General features: G+C 44.4%; 1 protein-coding gene across 10 annotated transcripts in view; it reads right to left on the bottom strand.

Moving 5' to 3' along the window:
* CANX (calnexin) overlaps positions 1–23,873 on the bottom strand; it is a 33,782-nt gene that overhangs the window by 2,552 nt on the left and 7,357 nt on the right. For 6 of the 10 annotated variants that reach the window (XM_065545950.1, XM_065545951.1, XM_015452368.3 and 3 more), the window contains 12 exons: positions 23,513–23,586; positions 22,647–22,705; positions 21,153–21,294; positions 20,626–20,707; positions 19,636–19,828; positions 13,187–13,376; positions 9,516–9,629; positions 8,153–8,309; positions 5,074–5,289; positions 4,307–4,426; positions 3,332–3,458; positions 1,948–2,027 (listed from right to left, as the gene is read on the bottom strand). In XM_065545950.1, the coding sequence (XP_065402022.1) occupies positions 1,948–2,027; positions 3,332–3,458; positions 4,307–4,426; positions 5,074–5,289; positions 8,153–8,309; positions 9,516–9,629; positions 13,187–13,376; positions 19,636–19,828; positions 20,626–20,707; positions 21,153–21,294; positions 22,647–22,705; positions 23,513–23,586 (1,554 nt within the window). The remainder of the gene's footprint in view (positions 1–1,947; positions 2,028–3,331; positions 3,459–4,306; positions 4,427–5,073; positions 5,290–8,152; positions 8,310–9,515; positions 9,630–13,186; positions 13,377–19,635; positions 19,829–20,625; positions 20,708–21,152; positions 21,295–22,646; positions 22,706–23,512; positions 23,587–23,873) is intronic. The other 4 variants (XM_073995005.1, XM_073995004.1, XM_045395062.2 and 1 more) reach the window with 1 other exon arrangement.

Here is a 23,873-nt window from a genome sequence, read left to right as displayed (position 1 = left end):
TCAATCTAACCCATAAACATATTCTTAAAAAGGGATCAGACACTGTGGTTTCTTCATCTTGCTTAAGTGATTTCTTAATCTTGCTTAATCCCAAACAATCTACTGGCCTATCGCACACTCGCCCCAGTCTGAGGGTAAGAAACCAAGGATTCATGAAGATGGAAGACTATCCAAGTAGACTGACTCCAAGGCTGCTGCTCTTTGTACTCTATCACAAGTTGCTAAGATTGTAAATTACCCTATGAAAATACTCCTTTTTTTTTTTAAATGCGCCAGCAACTTTTTAACATGTGAGGGAGTTTGGGGGAAACATGGTCTCTACTTTTAAGAACTGCATTCTAGGGCTGGGCGCGGTGGCTCAAGCCTGTAATCCCAGCACTTTGGGAGGCCGAGACGGGCGGATCACGAGGTCGGGAGATCGAGACCATCCTGGTTAATACGGTGAAACCCCGTCTCTACTAAAAAATACAAAAAACTAGCCGGGCGAGGTGGCGGGCGCCTGTAGTCCCAGCTACTGGGGAGGCTGAGGCAGGAGAATGGCGTAAACCCGGGAAGCGGAGCTTGCAGTGAGCTGAGATCCGGCCACTGCACTCCAGCCTGGGTGACAGAGCGAGACTCCGTCTCAAAAAAAAAAAAAAAAAAAAAAAAAGAACTGCATTCTAGTTAAGACAGAACATATCCATTGAAAATATACAAAAGATACAGATAGCAATGACCTTTATTAATAGGAAGGCAGAGTTGTAGCTGGAAGTAAAACCTGAGAAGAGCTTTCCAGGAGAGACCAGACTGAGACACAGAGGTGCTGGGGGAAGGACTTTAGTGGGCAATGGTACAATGACTGTTCCCTTTCTCTCATACTCTATATATCTATCCAATCCACCACAAAACCAAGATCCAGAACCCCAACTAGTTCTCATACCCTCTGTTCCTCTCCTGTCACCCTTTTTGGGGCCACCATATCTTTCCTAGATGATTACAGGAACCTCCTAACTGGTCTCCCTGATTCTCACTGGTATATAGGAAACACAGCAGATAGTCATCATCCTGTGACAACTGTGTCCAGTAGCCTGTGATGGTTGCCTGCTTCACTAGGAGGGAAAGCCAAGTCCACACAACAGCCTGTCTAACCCGGAGCCTTCTCCACCCTTCTCTTCTCCACTCTGTCTGTCCACTCACAATACTGGCTTTGTAGACCACTTTAGGCTCTCAATACTGGCTGTTCTCTCTGCCTGGAATGCTCTTCCCACTTACATCCCCATGGAAAAGTTCTCTATCTCTTTCAAGTCTTTGGTCCAGTGTCATCTTTCGAGTAAGGTTTTTAACATGGTGACCCGCCCTACCTCTAGCACTTTTAATACTTTTTCCTGTTTTAATTTTTCATAGTTTCTCACTTCCTAATATGCTGTGTTGTTTACTTCCTTACAATGTTTACTGCTCACTGCCTGTTTCCCCCAAGTAGAATATCAGCTCCCTAAAGGCAGGGTATCTTTGTCTGTCTTATTCACTGACAATGCCTGCAACAAAATGGGCACTCAACACACATCAGGTAAATGAATGAATGAACCAATCTATGGATAACGGGGACAAAAAGTTTAGAACACAGTGATTTGTATAAGAAATACTTTTCAGGGCACTGTGAGGAGAGGCAAATAGACTGTTAATGACCCGAAGTTTCCTTCTTAGCAAGCATTTTATTATCCCCCTACAACCTTCTGCTTATTCCAGAAAATCATTTTCAGCTAAAAAGATACTTTGGAGAGGCAGACGTAGCTTCAGATTATCAAACAAAACACTGACCAGTATCACAAAGAATTCCACTTCAACAAAATTGGTTTTAACAGAATTTTTACTGCCATAAGCCACTGTAAACTACCCTATTAAAATATTCCCTTTAAATAAATGTACCTTAAACTTGGAAAAACAGAATGTGTGACCCCTTTCCTTTACCTCTGCTTTAGGTTTTCTGTCTTCCTCCTCTTGACTGACAGTGCCACCATCTTCTTCAGCATCACTTTTCTGTTTCTCTTCTGAGACAAAAGTTAAACAACTGAGCAAAACCTGACTATTTTTGGTGATTACACATTAGCATTAGAACAAATCTCTAGATCTACAACACTTTTTTTTTTCTTGAGACGGAGTTTCGCTCTGTCAACCCAGGCTGGAGTGCAGTGGCGCGATCTCAGCTCACTGCAACCTCTGCCTCCAGGTTCAAGCGGTTCTCCTGCCTCAGCCTCCCAAGGAGCTGGGGCTACAGGCACCCGCCACCACGCCCGGCTAAATTTTTGTATTTTTAGAAGAGACGGGGTTTTACCGTGTTAGCCAGGATGGTTTCGATCTCCTGACCTCATGATCCACTCGCCTCAGCCTCCCAAAGTGCTGGAATTACAGGTGTGAACCACCGTGCCTGGTCAATAATTTTTTTTTTAAGAGACAGGATCTCGCTGGGTGTGGTGGCTCACGCCTGTAATCCCAACACTTTGGGAGGCCCAGGTGGGAGAATCGCTTGAATCCGGGAGGCAAAGGCTGCAGTGAACCAAGATCACACCACTGCACTCCAGCCTAGGCAACAGGGCCAGACCACATCAAATAAATAAATAAATAATAAATCAGCTGGGCATGTGGTCCCAGCTACTTGGGGACGGGGGAGGCTGAGGTAGGAGGATCACTTGAGCCTATAAGTTCGAGGCTGTGGTGAACTGTGATTGTGCCATTGCATTCCAACCTGAGTGACAGAGTGGGACCATGTCTTAAAAAATAAAAACAGAGGATGGGCGCAGTGGCTCACGTCTGTAATCCTGGCACTTTGGGAGGCCGAGGTGGGTGGATCATGAGGTCAGGAGATCGAGACCATCCTGGATAATGCGGCGAAACCCTGTCTTTACTAAAAATACAAAAAAGTTAGCCAGGCATAGTGGCGGGCGCCTATAGTCCCAGCTACTTGGGAGGCTGAGGCAGGAGAATGGTGTCAACCCAGGAGGCGGAGCGTGCAGTGAGCCGAGATCGCACCACTGCACTCCAGCCTGGGCAACAGAGCGAGACTTCATCTCAAAATAAATAAATACATACATACATACATACAAAATAAACATAAAAAAGAGAGAGAGAGGACCTCACTCTGTTGCTCAGCTGGAGTACAGTGGCACTATCCTGGCTGACTACAGCCTTAAACTCCTGGGCTCAAGCGATTTTCCTGCTGCAACCTCCCAAAGTGCTAGGATTACAGGCTTGAGCCACCATGCCTGGCTAAAAACAATCTTTAACTTGACTGTAAAGGTTTAACGACATCGTAGGGTCTTGGCTTAAAGCAGATTTTCTGGACTCTATTTCTTACCAAGTTTCTCTTCTCCTTCCTCCTCCTCATCTCCCTTGTCCTTTTCCTCTTCCTTCTCTTCTTCCTCTTCCTTCACATCCGGCTGAGGTGCATCAGTTTTCTTATACTCCATAGCACTGGTCTGTTTCTGAAATGTTCCCCAAAGTACAATTTTGTTTACATGTTCAGGTATTATGTTATATAATTCCTGAATGCCTACAGGCAAAGTTCTGTTCCAGGCTGTATACAGGGATAGATATATAAAAACGAATAAGATGTAATTCCTACCCTGAAGAGCATGTGTGCACATGCGTGTTTCAAGGTAGAATAAAAACAAAAGGGCCAGACAGGAAAATACGGGTCAAAAAAGGTGACTGCGGCACAGATACAAAGAATAGTGTCAGAGGATAAGGCTGGAAAAGGAACTTGGGATCCAGTTACAAAGTGCTATGAATGCCAGATGAAGCATAATCCTCATTTAGTAGAAGTAGAGGGCCAAAATAAGACTTCCTTTTTTTATGATAGCACATGCAAAAAAGGCTAGACAAGAAAAACTAACAATAAGGCTGTGGTACCCCAACATACTGTTTTCAGAGTGGGGAAGGTGAAGGCAAAATGGATAATGAGGAATCAAAGACTGAATTTCAAATAATAGAAATAGGTATGCCAGCAGGAAAAGCTGATTATTGGCCAAGTGACTAGTTTTATATCGAACTTTATTGTTTTTTTTTAGAAAGCTGCTGCCGAACATTATGGAGAGTAATAGATTAGGATAAATAATAAAAGCAACCTAGGGGCTATAAATCCTGTTCCCATCTGGGCAGAATAAATGGCCACTGAGGAACAGTAAGTAAGGTTTCTGAAGTCATCACCAAACACGGCTCAGTCATTACTGAGCCACTACAAAGAAAACCTTAGGCAACATTTCTTAGTTATTTTTAATAATCACCAGAGTGATGTCTCTAAAAGTGATTCTAAAAAAACCAAACTTCCTACCTTTCCAGAACAGCAGAAGAGGATAACCAGGAACACGGGCAGGGCTACAGTTAGAATATAGACCACCCACAGCCACGGGCGCTCTTCAGCTGCCTCGATCATCTGCCCCACAACGCCTGGCTGGAAAACAAGATAGGACTGGCTGAAAGTTCCGGCTTTTGACACCAAACATAGACCGCGTTGTTTTTCCACAGCTTAGTTATGGCACGGCACTACACAGGACCTTCTTTTTCAGAGAAAATGTTCATTAAATGTAAAAAAGAAATTAGAGAAAGCCTCCATCCTCTTGCTCTCCTTATAATCAAGGTGATTTCACTCTCACAGGTGCAAAAGCTGGCTTCTACATCACCTGCAAAAGGCTCCCCAACCTCAGGGTCCAGTTTATTTCTTATCTCAGTATCCCTGGCTCTCCAATTCTTAGGTTGGCCACATGACCAGTTGTTTGAAAATTCTGTATGTAGTGTAAACCGAGATTCAACATATAAGAGTGCATTAAAATATAGCCTAAATGACAAATTTTGATATACCCAGATTAAAAAAAAAAAAAAAAAAACCCTGAACAAAACACAAATAGACTCTAAAGCCGCTACATTAGACTAATGAAATCATGCCCCAAACCCAATGTTGTGTCTTCTACCGGCATATATATGGTTGTACTTTTTATGCCAATATTGCCAAATGAAGAAAAAGATAAACCTTAACACAGACTTTCACAAAATAACAGCTCCTTACAATAACATACAAATGCACCAGCAGCAAACACGAACCTCAGCAGCCCCATCAGCAGCTTTCTTCAGGCCCCATCCATCATTGGCCCAATCATCGACTACTCTTCGATCAGCACAAATGATAAAGTTGTCAAAAAAAATGTCAGAGGTCATGGACCACAGCTCCAAACCAACAGCACTAAAGGGAGTCATTCTGAAAGGCTCCAGGTCTTCAAAGAAATCTGGATTTGGTATTTTCCTGGGTTTCCAGATTCCCTAGAAAAAAATGTTTTAGAAAATGATTTCAGATAATGATCAACAAAAGTTTGTGGTGAATCTACTGCAAGAGAAATTTTGCATGAACAATGGAGAGAAATGCCAACTTCATGAAACTTGAAATAAGCAACAGGAAAATAAATAATAAATGCTACAGATTATTTTACATACTCTGCCTCTAAGATTGCAGGACTCCAACTACTTCCAATTTCTACTATCACCCATGACCTTGGTCCAAACCAGCCCCTCAAGTTCCTGGCCCATTCAACAGCCTCCACTCTTATCAGCTGCTAATGAGAATGGGAGTGTAAGTCAGTACATACTTCTTCAGTGATGATTTAAAATAAAACATAGGCCGGGCGCGGTGGCTCAAGCCTGTAATCCCAGCACTTTGGGAGGCCGAGACGGGCGGATCACGAGGTCAGGAGATCGAGACCATCCTGGCTAACACAATGAAACCCCGTCTCCACTAAAAACTACAAAAAAATTAGCCGGGCGTGGTGGCGGCGCCTGTAGTCCCAGCTACTCGGGAGGCTGAGGCAGGAGAATGGCGGGAACCCGGGAGGCGGAGCTTGCAGGGAGCCGAGATCGCGCCACTGCACTCCAGCCTGGGCGACAGAGCGAGACTCCGCCTCAAAAAAAAATAAAAATAAAAATAAAATAAAATAAAATAAAACATACATGATCATCAACCAGCTATTCACTTCTAGATAACTACCTAGAGAAATACTTACAACATACACCCACATATGTACAAGGATTATTACAGCAGCAGTGACTCTGAAAGCAAAAGTGACAATCCACCTAAATGGCCACCAACAGAACAACTAAAGGGCAACTTCTTTTTCACTGCAACCTCTGCCTCCTGTGTTCAAGTGATCCTTGTGCCTCAGCCTCGTGACTGAGCAGCTGGGACTACAGGTGTGCGCCACCATACCCAGCCAATGTTTGTGCTTTTAGTAGAGATGGTGTTGGCCAGGCTGGTGTCGAACTCCTGACCTCAGGTGATCCACCCACCTCGGACTCTCAAGTGCTGGGATTACTGGCGTTGAGCCACTACGCCCGGCCTAAAGGGCAACTTTTTTAAAGTAAAATTTTTATTTTATCTTATTGCTTGACTACACAATTAAAAATACATTCACATAACATCTTTAAAGACTATGAGGAAAAAAAAATTTACAAACAGAAAAACATGTATTACTATATGTACATAACTATGCAAAGATCCTGCTGCAACGTTTTCACAGTATCAGAGCAGCTTCCCCGTTTCTGTATATCTATGTATGTATATTAGCATATGTATATAGACAAAGTAGAAATTAATGATTATAAATAATTTTAATTGCCACTCTTTGTAGAGATTATAAATAATTTTACTTGGCTAGAAAGATAAAAGGAACAAAGGTCTGAGGGTGTACATTTCTGCATGAGGCCCAAAGCTTCACAACCTTACTACTTGTATCCTTACCATCTCCCATTTGGGCCTCAATCTCTTTATAGTTGCAAGCATTGAGGCCAAGCAGTGAGCTGACTTGTAGTCAAGATGCCGACTCATACCACAGTCCTCTACCCACCACGTCACAGACCGTCCAGACTCAGCTGTGGATCTTATGGCTGAAGCAACCCTGGCACCCAAGAGCAGGGTACCCAAATCAACTGTTTTCCATTTTTCTTTTCCTTCTGTTTTTAAATATAGTTACAGAGGAATTATGAAAGTTATACTTGGCTGGGCACGGTGGCTCCCGCCTGTAATCCCAGGACTTTGAAGGGCCGAGGCAGGTGGATCACCTGAGGTCGGGAGTTCAAGACCAGCCTGGCCAGCATGGCGAAACCCTGTCTCGACTGAAAATACAAAAAATTAGCCAGGTGAGGTGGTGCACGCCTGTGCTCCCAGCTACTCAGGAGGCTGAGGCAGGAGAATCGCTTGAACCCAAGGTGGAGGTGGCAGTGTGCCGAGATTGCACCATTGCACTCTAGCCTGGGCGCTAGAGTGAGACTCAGTCTCAAAGAAAAGGAAGTTGACCGGGTACGGTGGCTCATGCCTGTAATCTCAGCATTTTAGGAGGCTGAGGTGGGGGATCGCGAGGTCAGGAGTTTGAGCCCAGCCTGGCCAACATGGTGAAACCCCGTCTCTACTAAAAATACAAAAATTAGCTAGGCGTGGTGGCAGGCGCCTGGAATCTCAGCTACTAGGGAGTCTGAGGCAAGAGAACTGCTTGAAACTGGAAAGCAGAGGTTACAGTGAGCCGAGATCACGCCACTGCCCTCCAGCCTGGGTAGAAGAGCGAAATTCCGTCTCAAAAAAAAAGAAAAGGGCCGGGCGCGGTGGCTCACGCCTGTAATCCCAGCACTTTGGGAGGCCAAGGCGGGCGGATCACAAGGTCAGGAGATCGAGACCACGGTGAAACCCCGTCTCTACTAAAAATACAAAAAATTAGCCGGGCGCGGTTGTGGGCGCCTGTAGTCCCAGCTACTCGGGAGGCTGAGGCACGAGAATGGCGTGAACCCGGGAGGCGGAGCTTGCAGTGAGCCGAGATCGCGCCCTTGCAGTGAGCCGAGATCGCGCCACTGCACTCCAGCCTGGGCGACAGAGCGAGACTCCGTCTCAAAAAAAAAAAAGAAAAAAAAAAGAAAAAAAAAAAGTTACATAAAGTTATTCACTCCAGTTTCTAGGTTTATCTTTGCAACACCTCACCCAATAAGCTCTCTTTCAACTTAGGATGTCTACCTTCTGCTTTTAATTCAATAGCTTGAATATAATGAACAACCATAATGACCAACCTGGCAGCCTGACTCTAGATAAAACTTCTATCTGAATACAAACAGATCAATGAAAGCAACTCAACCATCAAGAGGCACAAACCTGGTAACTGGGATTGTCGATCATAGGAGGCTTCCATTTGCCTTTATAATTGGGGTTGTCAATCATAGGTCGCTGCCAGACACCACATCCAGGGGCTGACTCGCATTTAGGGTTGGCAATCTGAGGAGCCTCCCATTCTCCATCCATGTCTTCATCCCTATGGAGGTACAAACAACAAATTATAAACAGGTTCTGTGATGCAGGACTATGAACAGCTGGCTGGCCCAGGGCTGCCAAGATCCTGCTGAAATGTTTTCACAGTATCAGACCAGCTTCTCCTGTTTCTGTTTTTCCAGTAATAACAGTTTTTCAGGAAAAATATATTTTTTAAAAAAGAAGAAAATATAATTAAAATTGTCAAATTCTACCCTGAAATTGGGGAACTTGGCTATATTTAAGTATTAAGTTTGACTTCCATAAAAACAGGTAACTTATGCTGGGTGTGGTGGCTCACGCCTGTAATCCCAGCACTTTGGGAGGCCAAGGCAGGCAGATCACTTGAGGTCAGGACTTTTTTTTTTTTTTTTTTTTTTTTTGAGGCGGAGTCTCGCTCTGTCGCCCAGGCTGGAGTGCAGTGGCGCGATCTCGGCTCACTGCAAGCTCCGCCTCCCGGGTTCCCGCCATTCTCCTGCCTCAGCCTCCCGAGTAGCTGGGACTACAGGCGCCGCCACCACGCCCGGCTAATTTTTTTGTATTTTTTTTTAGTGGAGACGGGGTTTCATTGTGTTAGCCAGGATGGTCTCGATCTCCGAGGTCAGGACTTTTTAAGATCAGCATGGCCAACATGGTTAAAGCCCGCCTCTACTAAAAATACAAAAAATACAAAAATTTCCCAGGTGTGGTGACACACACCTGTAATCCCAGCTACTCGCAAGGCTGATACAGGAGAATCGCTTGAACCCAGGAGATGAAGGTTGCAATGAGCTGAAACTGCCACTGAACTCCAGCCTGGGAGATAGAGTGAGACTCCATCTCAAAAAAACAAACAGGCCGGGCGCGGTGGCTCAAGCCTGTAATCCCAGCACTTTGGGAGGCCGAGACGGGCGGATCACGAGGTCAGGAGATCGAGACCATCCTGGCTAACACCGTGAAACCCCGTCTCTACTAAAAATACAAAAAAAAAAAAAAAAAAAAAACTAGCCGGGCGAGGTGGCGGGCGCCTGTAGTCCCAGCTACTCCGGAGGCTGAGGCAGGAGAATGGCCTAAACCCGGGAGGCGGAGCTTGCAGTGAGCTGAGATCCGGCCACTGCACTCCAGCCCGGGCTACAGAGCAAGACTCCGTCTCAAAAAAAAAAAAACAAAAACAAACAAACAAACAAACAAAACAACCTACATAATTAAAAAAGTTAACTGAAGTTCTTACCAATCCTCAGGTTTCTCTGCGTCTGGATCAGGTACATACTCGGGCTCATCATCTAACCAGCCTTCAGGTTTTGTGGCCTCTTCATCTGGAATCTTAGCAGGGGCATCTTCATCCCTTAAACATAAAAGAAAAATTGTGCCAATGCTGGTCACAGTACAGTACCACTTTGTGGATCAGAACAGAGTATTCTAAAAATATTTTGGTTTTAATCGCAAAATTTTAAATAATTCTTCTTAGAAAATTCTTGTAAATCATGTCTGCTAAGGGTCTAGTAAAATAACTCTTTACAACTCAATAATATGAAGACAACCCAATTTAAAAATGGGCAAATGATTTTAATAGACATTTCTCCAAAGAAGACATACGAATGTATAAATATACAATACAAACATATAATAAGCATATGAAAAGATGCTTAACATCATTAGCCATCAGGGAAATGCAAATCAAAACCACGATACCACTTAGTACCAAGATGGCTATAATAAAAAAGACTCATGAAAACAAATGTTGGAGAGAATGTAGAGAAACTGAAACCCTCATACACTGCTGGTGGGAAAGTAAAATGGTACCGCTGACTTGGAAAACGGTTTGGCAGTTTCTCAAAAAGTTAAATAGTTACCACATGACCCAGCAATTCCACTTTTAGGTACATCTACCCAAGAGAAATGAAAATATATATCTATAGCAAGGCAGAGTAGCTCATGCCTGTAATCTCAGCACTTTGGGAGGCCAAGGCAGGAGCATCACTTGAGGCCACACCAACCTGGGCAACAAGGTGAAACACAGTCTCTAGTAAAAAAATACACAAGGCCAGGTGTGGTGGCTCACACCTGTAATCCCAGCACTTTGGGAGGCCAAGGCGGGCGGATCACCTGAGGACAGGAGTTCGAGACCAGCCTGAACAATATGATGAAACCCTGTCTCTACTAAAAAACACAAAAATTAGGTCAGGTGCAGTGGCTCATGCCTGTAATCCCAGCACTTTGGGAGGCCAAGGTGGGCAGATCACCTGAGGTCCAGAGTTTGAGACCAGCCTGACCAACATGGAGAAACCCCATCTCTACTAAAAATACAAAACTAGCCAGGTGTGGTGGCACATGCCTGTAATCCCAGCTACTCAGGAGGCTGAGGCAGGAGAATCACTGGAAACTGGGAGGCAGAGGTTGCGGTGAGCTGAGATCGCACCATTGCACTCCAGCCTGGGCAACAAGAGCGAAACTCCGTCTCAAAACAAAAAAGAAAAAACATACATAGCCAGGCACGGTGGCACATGCCTGTAATCCCAGCCCTCTGGGAGGCCGAGGCTGGTAGATCACTTGAAATCAGAATTTTGAGACCAGTCTGGCCAACATGGTGAAATCCCATCTTTACTAAAAATACAAGTATTTTTTGTAGTGGTGCCCGCTTGTCGTCCCAGTTACTTGGAGGCTGAGGCATGAGCACAGTGGTGCACGCTTTTAGTCTCAGCTACTTGGGAGGCTGAGGCACGAGAATCGTTTGAACCCGGGAGGCAGAGGTTGCAGTGAGCCGAGATCGTGCCACTCCACTACAGCCTGTTTGGGCGACAAAACGAGACTCTGTCTCAACAAACAAACAAAAAACCCACAAAAATTAGCCAGGTGTGCATACCGACAGTCCCAGCTACTTGGGAAGCTAAGGCGGGAGATGATCGCTTGACCCGATGAGGTGGAGGTTGCAGTGAGCCGTGACCTTACCACTGCACTCCCACCTGGGCAACACAAAGAGACCATGTCTAAAGAAAAGAGGTCAGGCGTGGTGGCTCACGCCTGTAACCCAGCACTTTGGGAGGCTGAGGCGGGAGGATCACCTGAGGTCTGGAGTTCGAGACCAGCCTGGCCAACATGGTAAAACCCCGTCTCTACTAAAAATACAAAAATTAGCGGGGCGTGGTGGCACACACTTGTGATCCCAGCCATTTGGGAAGCTGAGGCGGGAGAATCACTTGAACTTGGGAGACAGAGGTTGCAGTGAGCCATGATCACGCCACTGTACTCCAGCCTGGGCAACAGAGCCAGACTCCATCTCAAAAAAAAAAAAAAAAAAAAAAAAGGGCCAGGCGCGGTGGCTCAAGCCTGTAATCCCAGCACTTTGGGAGGCCGAGACGGGCAGATCACGAGGTCAGGAGATCGAGACCATCCTGGCTAACATGGTGAAACCCCATCTCTACTAAAAAAAATACAAAAAAGTAGTCAGGCGAGGTGGCGGGCACCTGTAGTCCCAGCTACTTGGGAGGCTGAGGCAGGAGAATGGCGTAAACCCGGGAGGCGGAGCTTGCAGTGAGCTGAGATCCGGCCACTGCACTCCAGCCTGGGCGACAGAGCGAGACTCCATCTCAAAAAAAAAAAAAAGCAAGAAAAGAAAAAACATATTTATATAAAAACCAGTACATGGGGCCGGGCGCGGTGGCTCAAGCCTGTAATCCCAGTACTTTGGGAGGCCGAGATGGGTGGATCACAAGGTCAGGAGATCGAGACCATCCTGGCTAACCTGGTGAAACCCCGTCTCTACTAAAAAATACAAAAAACTAGCCGGGCGAGGTGGCGGGCGCCTGTAGTCCCAGCTACTCGGGAGGCTGAGGCAGGAGAATGGCGTGAACCCGGGAGGCGGAGCTTGCAGTGAGCTGAGATCTGGCCACTGCACTCCAGCCTGGGTGACAGAGCGAGACCCCGTCTCAAAAAAAAGAAAAAAAAAAAAACCAGTACATGAACATTCATAGCAGCATCATTCATAATCACAGACAAAAAGGAGCAAACAACCTAAATGTCCACCAAGGCAGGATAAATAAAATGTAGCATTATCAAACCAGTAGAATTTATTCAATCATAAAAAGGAATGCAGTACTGATACATGCTTCAACACAGATACACCTGGAAAACACTGTGCTAAATGAAAGCAACTGGACAGAGAAAGCCACATACTGTATGATTCCATTTATATGAAATGGACAAAGTGGACAACTGCAGAGAGGCAGAAAGTAGGTTAGTGGTTGCCGGGAGCTGCGGGGAGGAAACAGGGAGTGACTGCTTAATGGGCACAGGGGTCTTCTTAGGTGATAAAGCTAGTTAAGGTATATAATACTGAACAAGGCTAAGTCCAAATCTCATATGCACCAAATATACAAATAAACTTGGCATTTATACTAGTGCATTATAAAAGTTCAGTTATATGTATCTTACCTTTCAAGGAGGAAAAAGATCATCTAGAATTTAATTGCTGGGCATAGGAAGATACTTTTACAAAGGGTAAGAATTTCTTCAGTTTCTGACATTTCTGGAGTCACTGTATGGAAGCTGGAAGCTCAAAGATAGCCATATACAAGAATCCAGCCCCAGCTATCTTAATTTCTCCTCACTCTTCAATGTGCACCCTACATAAAAGGCCAAGTAATTTCTCCCTTGGATGTCAAGCTTATTGCTGCTCCTCTACCTCTGCATATGACATTCTTCAATCAGAAACACCCCTTCCCGTATTCACCAACTCCTTGACTCTCACCCCTTTCCAGCTACTCTAATAGTTTCCCTACAGATTGGACTGCATCATGGATTACTGAAATTATCAGAGCTCACTCAACCAACATTTGGCTGTTCCAGCCACACGGAATATGTGAAATGCTTCCTTACACTTGAAGACAGGTCCCCAAGACTCACCAGTCATCTGGCTTGACAGCTTCTGGATCTGGGATTTTTGGTCTTTCATCCCAATCCTCGGGCTTCCGGTCTTCTGGGTCCTCAATTTCACGTGAAGGATTTACAGGAGGAGTCATGTCATTGAGCAGATTTCCACTATTCACCACAGATTGGTCAACTAGTATTTCAAAACTATTGTCTGGATTCAAGACTGAAAAAAACATTAAATGGAATTAAAAGTACTTAATTTCCCAAGCTCCCTTTACCATAATACAAAAGATCATGACTTCTAACATGAAGCAGCAGAACAGAAGTATGACCTGAGGCTTTGGGGTAAGAACAATGCCTGGTTCTTGGGGTCTTGGGCAAGTTAGTGCCCATTTCCTTATGCAGAAAACATGAATGCTTAGTTCCTCAGGTTTCTAAGAATTACAGCAAATGATAGTTAAAATCTTTAACACTAAAGATTTTACTTATAGACACTAAAAAAAAAATAAATCAAGAAACCTTAATAAACTAACACGATTATTGGGCTTACACATATATAACAGTGAGCAGACAAATTAGTGGACTTATAACTACTTCCCAGTACAAAAGGTCCATTTCTTTATTTCTAATAGAGCTGGTATTATTACCACGTCACTGAAATTACACAAACCTCTAATTTATTAAAACGCATGTCCACTCATGGTTCTCCTTTTTAACTCCCATGGAGAATGAAAAAACAAGTTTAAATCCATAAAAGCTTTTTTTATAATTTAATTTTATTTTTTGAGACAAAGAGTCTCGCTCTGTCTCCCGGGCTGGAGTGCAGTGGTGTGATCTTGGCTCACTGCAACTCCTGCCTCCCAGGTTCAAGTGATTCTTCTGCCTCAGCCTCCGGAGTAGCTGGAACTACAGATGGCCCCATGCCACCATGCCCAGCTAAATTTTTGTATTTTAAGTAGAGATGGAGTTTTGCCATGTTGCCCAGGCTGGTCAATCCGCCTAACCTCAGCCTCCCAAACTGTTAAGATTATAGGGGTGAGCCACCATGCCCAGTCACATGGGCCCCATAAAAGCATCTTAAGTGTGACGTATATTAAAGGCCAGATTCCACACCTAGATATCTAACACGTGGGTGATTGAGTTATAGCACATCTTGACAAGAAATCCTTGGCCGGGCGCGGTGGCTCAAGCCTGTAATCCCAGCACTTTGGGAGGCTGAGACGGGCGGATCACGAGGTCAGGAGATCGAAACCATCCTGGCTAACACGGTGAAACCCCGTCTCTATTAAGAAATACAAAAAACTAGCCGGGCGAGGTGGCGGGCGCCTGTAGTCCCAGCTACTCGGGAGGCTGAGGCCGGAGAATGGCGTGAACCCGGGAGGCGGAGCTTGCAGTGAGCTGAGATCCGGCCACTGCACTCTAGCCTGGGCGAAAGAGCGAGACTCCGTCTCAAAAAAAAAAAAAAAAAAGAAATCCTATGCTGCTGCATCAGTGATAATGAAAACGAATATTTTTGTGAGGAAGAACTTCACACTCTTTTGTTGTTAAGAAAGTCAGGGCTGGGTGTGGTGGCTCATGCCTGTAATCCCAGCACTTTGGGAGGCTAAGGCAGGTGGATCACTTGAGGCCATGAGTTCGAGACCAGCCTGGCCAACATAGTGAAACCCTGTCTCCACTGAAAATACAAAAACTAGGTGGGCACGTTGGTGCACACCTGTAAACCCAACTACTTGGGAGGCTAAGGCACGAGTATCGCTTGAACCTGGAAGGTGGAGATTGCAGTGTTTCTGTCTCAAAAAAAAAAAAAATTAGGGTCAGGCGTGGTGGTTCATGCCTGTTATCTCAGCACTTTGGGAGGCTGAGGCGGACAGATCATGAGGTCAGGAGATCAAGACCATCCTGGCTAACATGGTGAAACCCTGTCTCCACTAAAAATACAAAAAATTAGCTGGGCGCGATGGCGGGCGCCAGTAATCCCAGCTACTCGGGAGGCTGAGGCAGGAGAATGGCGTGAACCCGGGAGGCGGAGCTTGCAGTGAGCGAAGATCATACCACTGCACTCCAGCCTGGGCGACAGAGTGAGACTCTGTCTCAAAAAAAAAAAAGTTAGATACAGCACGTAAAGTTGTATATATGTACATACACATATAGACAAATATATATCACAATGTTGATGTTTAAGATAATTTTAAGTGACCTCTTCGTGTATGTTTTTTGTTTTTTTGAGATGAAGTCTCGCTCTGTCGCCCAGGCTGGAGTGCAGTGGTGCGATCTCGGCTCACTGCAAGCTTCGCCTCCCGAGTTCACGCCATTCTTCTGCCTCAGCCTCCCGAGTAGCTGGGACTACAGGCACCCGCCAATGCACCCAGCTAATTTTTTGTATTTTTAGGAGAGATGGGGTTTCACGGTGGTCTCAATCTCCTGACCTCATGATCCGCCCGCCTCGGCCTCCCAAAGTGCTGGCATTACAGGCATGTGCCACTGCACCCAGCCCATTGTGTTATGTTTTTACTGACATATCATACTTGTACATATTTTTGGGGTACGTGTGATATTTTGGCAGGTGCATATAACGTGTAATGACCAAATCACAGTAATTGGACGGGCCTGGTGGCTCATGCCTATAATCCCAGCACTCTGGGAGGCTGAGGCAGATGGATCATTTGAGGTTGGGAGTCTGAGACCAGGCTTACCAAAACGGTGAAACCTCAACTCTACTAAACATACAAAAAAATTAGCCGGGCATGGTGGCGCACGCCTGTAATCCCAACTACTCGGGAGGCAGAGGCAGGAGAATCGCTTGAACCCAGGAGGCGGAAGTTGCAGTGAGCTGAGATCAGGCCACTGCACTCCAGCCTGGGCAACAGAGCAAGACTCCCATCTCAAAAAACAAACAAACAAACAAAAAACCAAATCACAGTAATTGAAATATCTGTAACCTTAAACATTTACCTTTTCTTTCTTTTTATTTTATAGAGACAGAGTCTCACTCTGTCACTGAGGCTGGAGTGCAGTGGCCCAATCACAGCTCACTGCAATCTCGAAATCCTGAACTCAAGGGATCCTTCCACACCACAGCCTCCCAAACATCTGGGACTACAGGTACATGCCACCAAGCCTGAATAATTGTTTTTTTGTAGGAACAGGGTCTTACTATGCTGCCCAGGCTAGTCTAGAACGCCTGGCCTCAAGTGATCCTCCCACCTCAGCCTCCCAAAAGCGCAGGGATTATAGGCTTGAACCACTGCACCTGACTCCATTTACTTTTTCTTTGTATTGGGAACATTACAATTCTCTTCCAGCTATTCTGAAATATACCATAAATTGTTCTAACTATAATTTCCCTAATGTACTATCAAATATTAGAATTTATTCCTTCTACCTCATTGTATTTCTGTACCAATTAACCAACTTGTCTTCAACCCTCTCCCTCGCTTGAAGTGTTTTCTTCTTGCTTATTTATGGCTTCTGAATTTCTATACCTTAAATATGTATTACTTTTGGAAATAACAAAAAAAGGTTAGGCCGGGCACAGTGGCTCACACCTGTAATCCTAGCACTTTGGGAGGTCGAGGTGGGCGGATCAACTGAGATCAAGAGTTCAAGACCAGCCTGGCCAACAACGTGAAACCCTGAAACCCTGTCTACTAAAAATACAAAAATGAGTTGGGCATGATGGTGTGTGCCTGTAATCGCAGCTACCAGGGAGGCTGAGATGAGAGAATCGCTGGAACCCAGGAGGCAGAGGCTGCAGTGAGCCAAGATGGCGTCACTGCACTACAGCCTGGGCAACAAAGCAAGACTCTGTCACAAAAAAAAAAAAAGAAAAAAGGTTATTATATTCTAGGCTGGGTACAGTCACTCACACCTGTAATCCCAGCACTTTCGGGGGCTGAGGCGGGCAGATCACTTGAGGTCAGGAGTCCAAGACCAGCCTGGCCAACATGGTGAAACCCGGTCTCTACTAAAAATAGAAAAATTAGCTGGGCATGGTGGCACAAGCTTGTAATCCCAGCTACTCAGGAGGCTGAGGCATGAGAATCACTGGAACCCGGGAGGCAGAGGTTGCAGTAGGCCAAGATCACGCCACCGCGCTCCAGCCTGGGTGACAGAGCAACACTCCGCCTCAAAAAAATTAAAAAGGTAGTCTGGGTGCAGTGGCTCATGCCTGTAACCCAGCACTTTGGGAGGCTGAGGCGGGCGATCACCTGAGGTCAGGAGTTTGAGACCAGCCTGACTAACATGGAGAAAACCCATCTCTACTAAAAAAAAATAAATAATTAGCCAGGCGTGGTGGCACATGCCTGTAATCCCAGCCACTTGGGAGACTGAGTCAAGAGAATTGCTTGACAAGAGGCAGAGGTTGTGGTGAGCCGAGATCACGCAATTGCACTCCAGCCTGGGCAACAAGAGTGAAACTCTATCTCAAAAAAAAAAAGAAAGGAAAAAAGGTTATTATATTCTTCAGAAAGAGGCATGCCTATTTATGATCTCAAACTAGCAGGAAAAGCTTCAATAACCAAACCAAAATAAACCTGTATCAAAATGATTCAACTCAATTGTCAATTGTCCAGGTATTAGAGCATCCAAAGAAGTTCAACTGTAAGTTACTTCTGAAAACCTGTTTTCATTGGATTTATGTATAATTATATGTATAACTTATTCTATTATTCAACATCTCTCAACACCACCACCAACAAAAAAGGAAGAAATTAGGTAGATCAGAAAAGCTCTTTATAGGATACAAAAAAAAAATAACTTGTTTTTGGGGGGTGGGTGGGGGACGGAGTCTCACTGTGTCGCCCAGGCTGGAGTGCAACGGCATGACCTTGGCTCACCACCACCTCTGCCTCCCGGGTTCAAGTGATTCTCCTGCCTCAGCCTCCCGAGTAGCTGGGATTATAGGCACCCTCCACTCCACCTGGCTAGTTTTTGTATTTTCAGTAGAAACAAGGTTTCACCATATTGGCCAGGCTGGTCTTGAATACCTGACCTCAAGTGATCTGCTCGCTTCCGTCTCCCAACGTGCTGGGATTACAGGCGTGAGCCACCATGTCCAGCAAAAAACACCAATTTTTTTTTTTTTTTGAGACAGAGTCTTACTGTCGCCCAGGCTGGAGTGCGCTGTCGCAATCTCGGCTCACTGAAACCTCCACTTCCAGGGTTCAAGCCATTCTCCTGCCTCAGCCACCTGAGTAGCTGGATTATAGGCACCCTCCACCACGCCCGGCTAATTTTTGTATTTTTCATAGAGAAAGGGCTTCACCATGTCGGCCAGGCTGGTCTCAAACTCCTAACCTCAGGTGATCTGCCTACCTTGGATGCCCACAGTGCTGGGATTATAGCCATGAGCCACCGTGCCCGGCCAAAAATACCTATTCTTAAAATTATCTCGAACCTCAATTCTTGCGGAAAAGAAGTTTTTTTGTGTGTGTTTTTTTGTTTGAGACAGCATCTCTCACCCAGGCTACGGTGCTGTGGCAAGATTATGGCTCACTACGGTCTTGACTTCCTGGACTCAAGCAATCCTCCTACCTCAGCCTCCTGAGTAGCTGAAACTACAGGCACATGCTACTGTACTCATTTAATTTCTTAATATTTTGTAGAGACAAGGTCTCTCTATGTTGCCAGGCTGGTTTGGAACTCCTGGACTCAAGCAATCCATCCGACTCAGCCCCCGAAGTGTTAGGATTACAGGTGTGGGCCACCATACCTGGCCAAGAAGCTTCTTTTAATGCTGACAAATTAAGGTCATTTCCCAACTAAGATATTAAAGAGATTATTTTCTTTAGTGAAGGGTGACAGAATCTTCCTCTGCCTCCCAGGCTGGAGGGCAGTGATACGATCTCGACTCACTGCAACCTCTGCCTCCTGGGTTAATGTAATTCTGCTGCCTCAGCCTCCTGAGTAGCTAGGATTACAACAGCTACTTGACACCACGCCCAGCTAATTTTGGTAGTTTTAGTAGAAACGGGGTTTTACCATGTTGGCTACGCTGGTCTCGAATGCCTGACCTCAAGTGATCCGCCCGCCTCAGCCTCCCAAAGTGCTAGTATTACAGGCATGAACAACCATACCAGGCTGAGATTGTTCTTATTTGGAGGCTGGGGTAAGATTTACAATCTTTTTTTTTTTTTGAGATGGTGTCTCACTGTTGCCTAGGCTGGAGTGCTGTGGCACAATGATCTTGGCTCCCTCCCAGGTTCAAGCAATTCTCTTGCCTCAGCCTCCCAAGTAGCTGGAGTTACAGGCGTGTGCCACCACGCCTGGCTAATATTTGTATTTTTAGCAGAGATGGAGTTTCAACAGTTTGGCCAGACTGTTCTCAAATTCCTGATCTCAGGTGATCTGCCTGTCTCAGCCTGCCGAAGTGCTGGGATTACAGGTGTGAGCCACAGTGCCCAGCCAGATATACAATCTTTAAAGTAAATGGATGATAAATATGTAATACCATAAGCCCCCAAACTAATGGTTTTTCTTACTTAGTGTGTAAAGATGTGTTTTCTTATCAGTAAAATAAGTCTTCAGATCTGCATCTGGCCTCTTAGCATGTTTTTCTTCATAAATACCCGTTTTGGGGTTTTTGTGTCGGAAGATGAAGTGCAGTTTATAGTCCTCTCCACATTTATCTGGACCAAACATAATCGTATACGGGGTCTTGTCGTGGAACTGATCCTTCAGAAACAAAAAAGGAGTATTTGAAGTCACTGTAGTCAAAGTGTTCAAAAGCAACATTTCAAAAGTGTATGGTAATTCCTCTTATAAAATTCCAAATACATTAATGACAGTTACAGGAAAAGCTAACTACAAGTTTGTTTAGTGAAAAGGAATAACAAGCAATCATCAGTAAATTTAAAATAACATTTAAGTGCCTAAGAAAAGTAATGCACGCATCTAGACAGTTACTGCTTCCTCGTAAAACAAAGAAATAAGCTTGCTAAAACTAAAACTTACACAGAAGCAAAACCAGAAATTCAGATAAAAACAGTTGGTAACAACTTTGTAATTTACACTTCGAATAAAAAGCACATTAGTGTCAAAGTCAATATTCCCAACTTATCAAAAGAGTTAAACAGCAGGAGGAAGCCTTTATTTTCACAAGTATTACAAAATTCTTTTTTTTTGAGATGGAGTCTCACTCTGTCGCCCAGGCTAGAGTGCAGTGGTGCAATCTAGGCTCACTGCAAGCTCCACCTCTTGGGTTCACGGCATTCTCCTGCCTCAGCCTCCCGAGTGGCTGGAACTACAGGTGCCGCCACGACGCCTGGCTAATTTTTTGTATTTTTAGTAGAGACGGGGTTTCACTATGTTAGCCAGGATGGTCTCAATCTCCTGACCTCGTGACCCGCCTGCCTTGGCTTCCCAAAGTGCTGGGATTACAGGTGTGAGCCACTGCACCTGGCGCAAATTACAAAATTCTTACAAGGTAATAGTGGGTGTCCAGCTACATTCCAGAAATGGGAATTACATACCAGGTTGAGCTCTGGTGTTTTAGAAAGCAGTTTCACATAAGCACCACCACATTCTATTCCATTTTGGAAATTAACCTCGTACCTAATATCAGAGAGAAAGGCAGAAAACCGTATGGCATTTTGAAAGATCAAAACTCTCTTAATGTATTTCCTCTCTCCCTCATCTTGGTCATGTTTTACCACAGGTCAAATGTTTCCCCTTACAAAGGATTCCATCTTCTATTGTTTTTGAATAGCTATCAAATCCCACAAAAATAAATAAAATTAAATTGAACATTAATGCAGATTTCCAGTAAGTTTGTTCTGCAAAATCTACAAGTTATTTACAGTCAGGAAAATGAGTAACCAGTTTGTTTCAAAGTAATTTATGAGGCAAGAAAAACTATTACAAGGTGTTTAAATTCACCCAAAAATCCCTACCACAAGTTATATAATCTCATAATTTTTTAACATAAAATAAAAGTTGTCTAATGTCTTCTAAGATTACCCTTTGTAGAAAGCTTTTATCCAACAAGCATTTCACTTACTGAACAATGAGAGGCTTGGTGTCAAATAGGAAGGGCTTGTTCAGTTTAGCGGAGATGGCATGATGCTTGGCCCGAGACATCAATACAAGTCCTTTATCACCTGGAAGCTTTGATTCCTTCATTTCATCTACCTCCCACTTTCCTACAAGACAAAACAAAAAAGTTCTATTCCTTAACTCTACCTCTGAAGGTCCTACAAACACCAAAAAAAAACAAAAACAAAACAAAACTCCTAGTTGCATAAATATATTATACTGGGGCAGCCATGGTGGCTCACACCTGTAATCCCAGCACTTAGGGAGGCTGAGGGCAGGCGGATCACTCGAGGTCAGGACTTCAAGACCAGCCTGGCCAACATGGTGAAACCCCATTGCTAATAAAAACACAAAAATTAGCCGGGCTTGGTGATGGGCACCTGTAATCCCAGCTACTCAGTAGGCTGAGGCAGGAGAATCGCTTGAATCCAAGAAACAGAGGTTGCAGTGAGCCAAGATCGCGCCACTCTATTCCAGCAGCCTGGGCAGCAAGAGTGAGACTCCGTCTCAAGAAAGTAAATAAATAAACAAACATACTTTATTTGGCAAATATTATTAGGATATGGTTTTATAAAACTGTAGTATATTATACTGTCTTGAAATTACTTATTTCCAACATTCAGCAGCACGGGTGATTAAACAGATCTAATCCTATTAAATATAAGGCTACACATGCACCCCGAACCTTAAATAAAAGAAAAGAAACATTAGGCAACGCACAAAGGTGGCAAAACTTTCATGGAAAAATCTTTTTTTTTTTTTTTTTTTTGAGACGGAATCTCGCTCTGTTGTCCAGGCTGGAGTGCAATGGCTCGATCTCTGCTCACTGCAAGCTCTGCCTCCTGGGTTCACACCATTCTCCTGCCTCAGCCTCCCAAGTTGGTGGGACTACAGGCGCCCGCCAACACGCCTGGCTAATATTTTTGCATTTTTAGTAAAGACGGGGTTTCACCGTGTTAGCCAGGATGGTCTCGATTTCCTGACCTCCTGATCCGCCCGCCTCGGCCTCCCAAAGTGCTGGGATTACAGGCATGAACCACCATGCCCAGACTCTTTTTTTTTTTTTTTTGAGATGGAGTCTCTCTGTCGCCCAGGTTGGAGTGCAGTGGTGTGATCTTGGCTCACTGCAAGCTCTGCCGCCCAGGTTCACACCATTCTCCTGCCTCAGCCTCCCCAGCAGCTAGCACTACAGGCACACGCCACCACACCCGGCTTATTTTTTGTATTTTTAGTAGAGACGGGGTTTCACTGTGTCAGCCAGGATGGTCTCGATCTCCTGATCTCGTGATCCACCTGCCTTGGCTTCCCAAAGTGCTGGGATTACAGACGTGAGCCACTGCGCCCGGCCGGAAAAATCTTAAAGCTTACGATTTCCTTTTAAACTAGTCTAGGAAATGCCATGGAGACAACATGTCAAACCTCTATCTGCTATTATATCTAAACCAAATGGAATTCTCACCATCATATTTGGCAATTTCATCATCGGTATCATCTTTCTTGGCTTTGGATAAAATCCACCTGTAAGTAACACAAATCCCAAAATCAGTCTTAAAAATGACAGTTGTCTTGCGAGGGAAAATTATGTAAATACTCATAAAAATAAGACTTATTCTGCTCTTAGCCTATTTAACCACTCTACTTCCAACCTTTAAATCTGTCACACAACTAATGATAATATATTACCTTCAACTCACAAACCTATATGAAAAAGTACCAAACCTAAGAGATAATTCCACTGATGTTTCAAGATCAAGAGAAGATTTTTTTTTCCTCAATCAAAGAACAAAATATAGGGTAGAGTGGGGGAGGGAAAGGAGTGGAAGTAAAAACCACAAATTCCAAAGGACTATTTTCCTACATGGATGTTAACACTGAAGATATTAAAGTTAGAAATTTCAAGCCAGGTGCGGTGGCTCCCGCCTGTAATCCCAACAATTTGGGAGGCTGAGGCAGGTGGATCACCTGCGATCAGGAGTTCAAGACCAGCCTGGCCAACATGTTAAAACCCCATCTCTACTAAAAAAAAAAAAAAAAAACACAAAAATTAGCTAGCATGGTGGCACATGCCTATACTCCCAGCTACCTCGGAGGCTGAGGCAGGAGAATCACTTGAACCCAGGAGGTGGAGGTTGTGGTGAGCTGAGATCACGCCATTGCACCCCAGCCCGGGCAAAAGAGCGAAATTCCGTCTCAAAAAATAAATAAATAAAATAAAATAAAGTTAGACATTTCACTATATAAGATGCTATCCAAAAAGGAATCCACTATCCCATCTTATTTACATGATGTTTGCCTCTAAGATATATTTCTCTGGAAAACACTTACCCTGACAGAGTTCCTCTGTCAAAAGAATCAGCAAAATATACTTCCCCTGTTGGAACTGGAGCTTTGTAGGTGACCTGTGTTAAATATATAAATGAACTAAAAATTTAAATTTTCAGCAACATGCCTTTTTACCTAGAATCATTTATCCTGGTCTGCTTTCAACTGTCACAAAAATTTCATAGCTAGCCTTCAAATTCAACCCATATAATTGGCCTCTAGCAAGATATAACAAAGGCTGCCAGAGAGATCAGTAAGTATTTTAGCAAATTTTGCTTTGCCTTTGAAAATGTTCCAAATTTATCTTCACGATGTTTTTCTTTTATATTTTATTAGATATGGTATCTCCCTGTGTTGCTCTGGC

This window comes from Macaca fascicularis, chromosome 6 (assembly GCF_037993035.2).
Source record: "Macaca fascicularis isolate 582-1 chromosome 6, T2T-MFA8v1.1".
Taxonomy (NCBI): Eukaryota; Metazoa; Chordata; class Mammalia; order Primates; family Cercopithecidae; genus Macaca; species Macaca fascicularis.
This window is presented reverse-complemented; position numbering and strand designations above follow the sequence as displayed.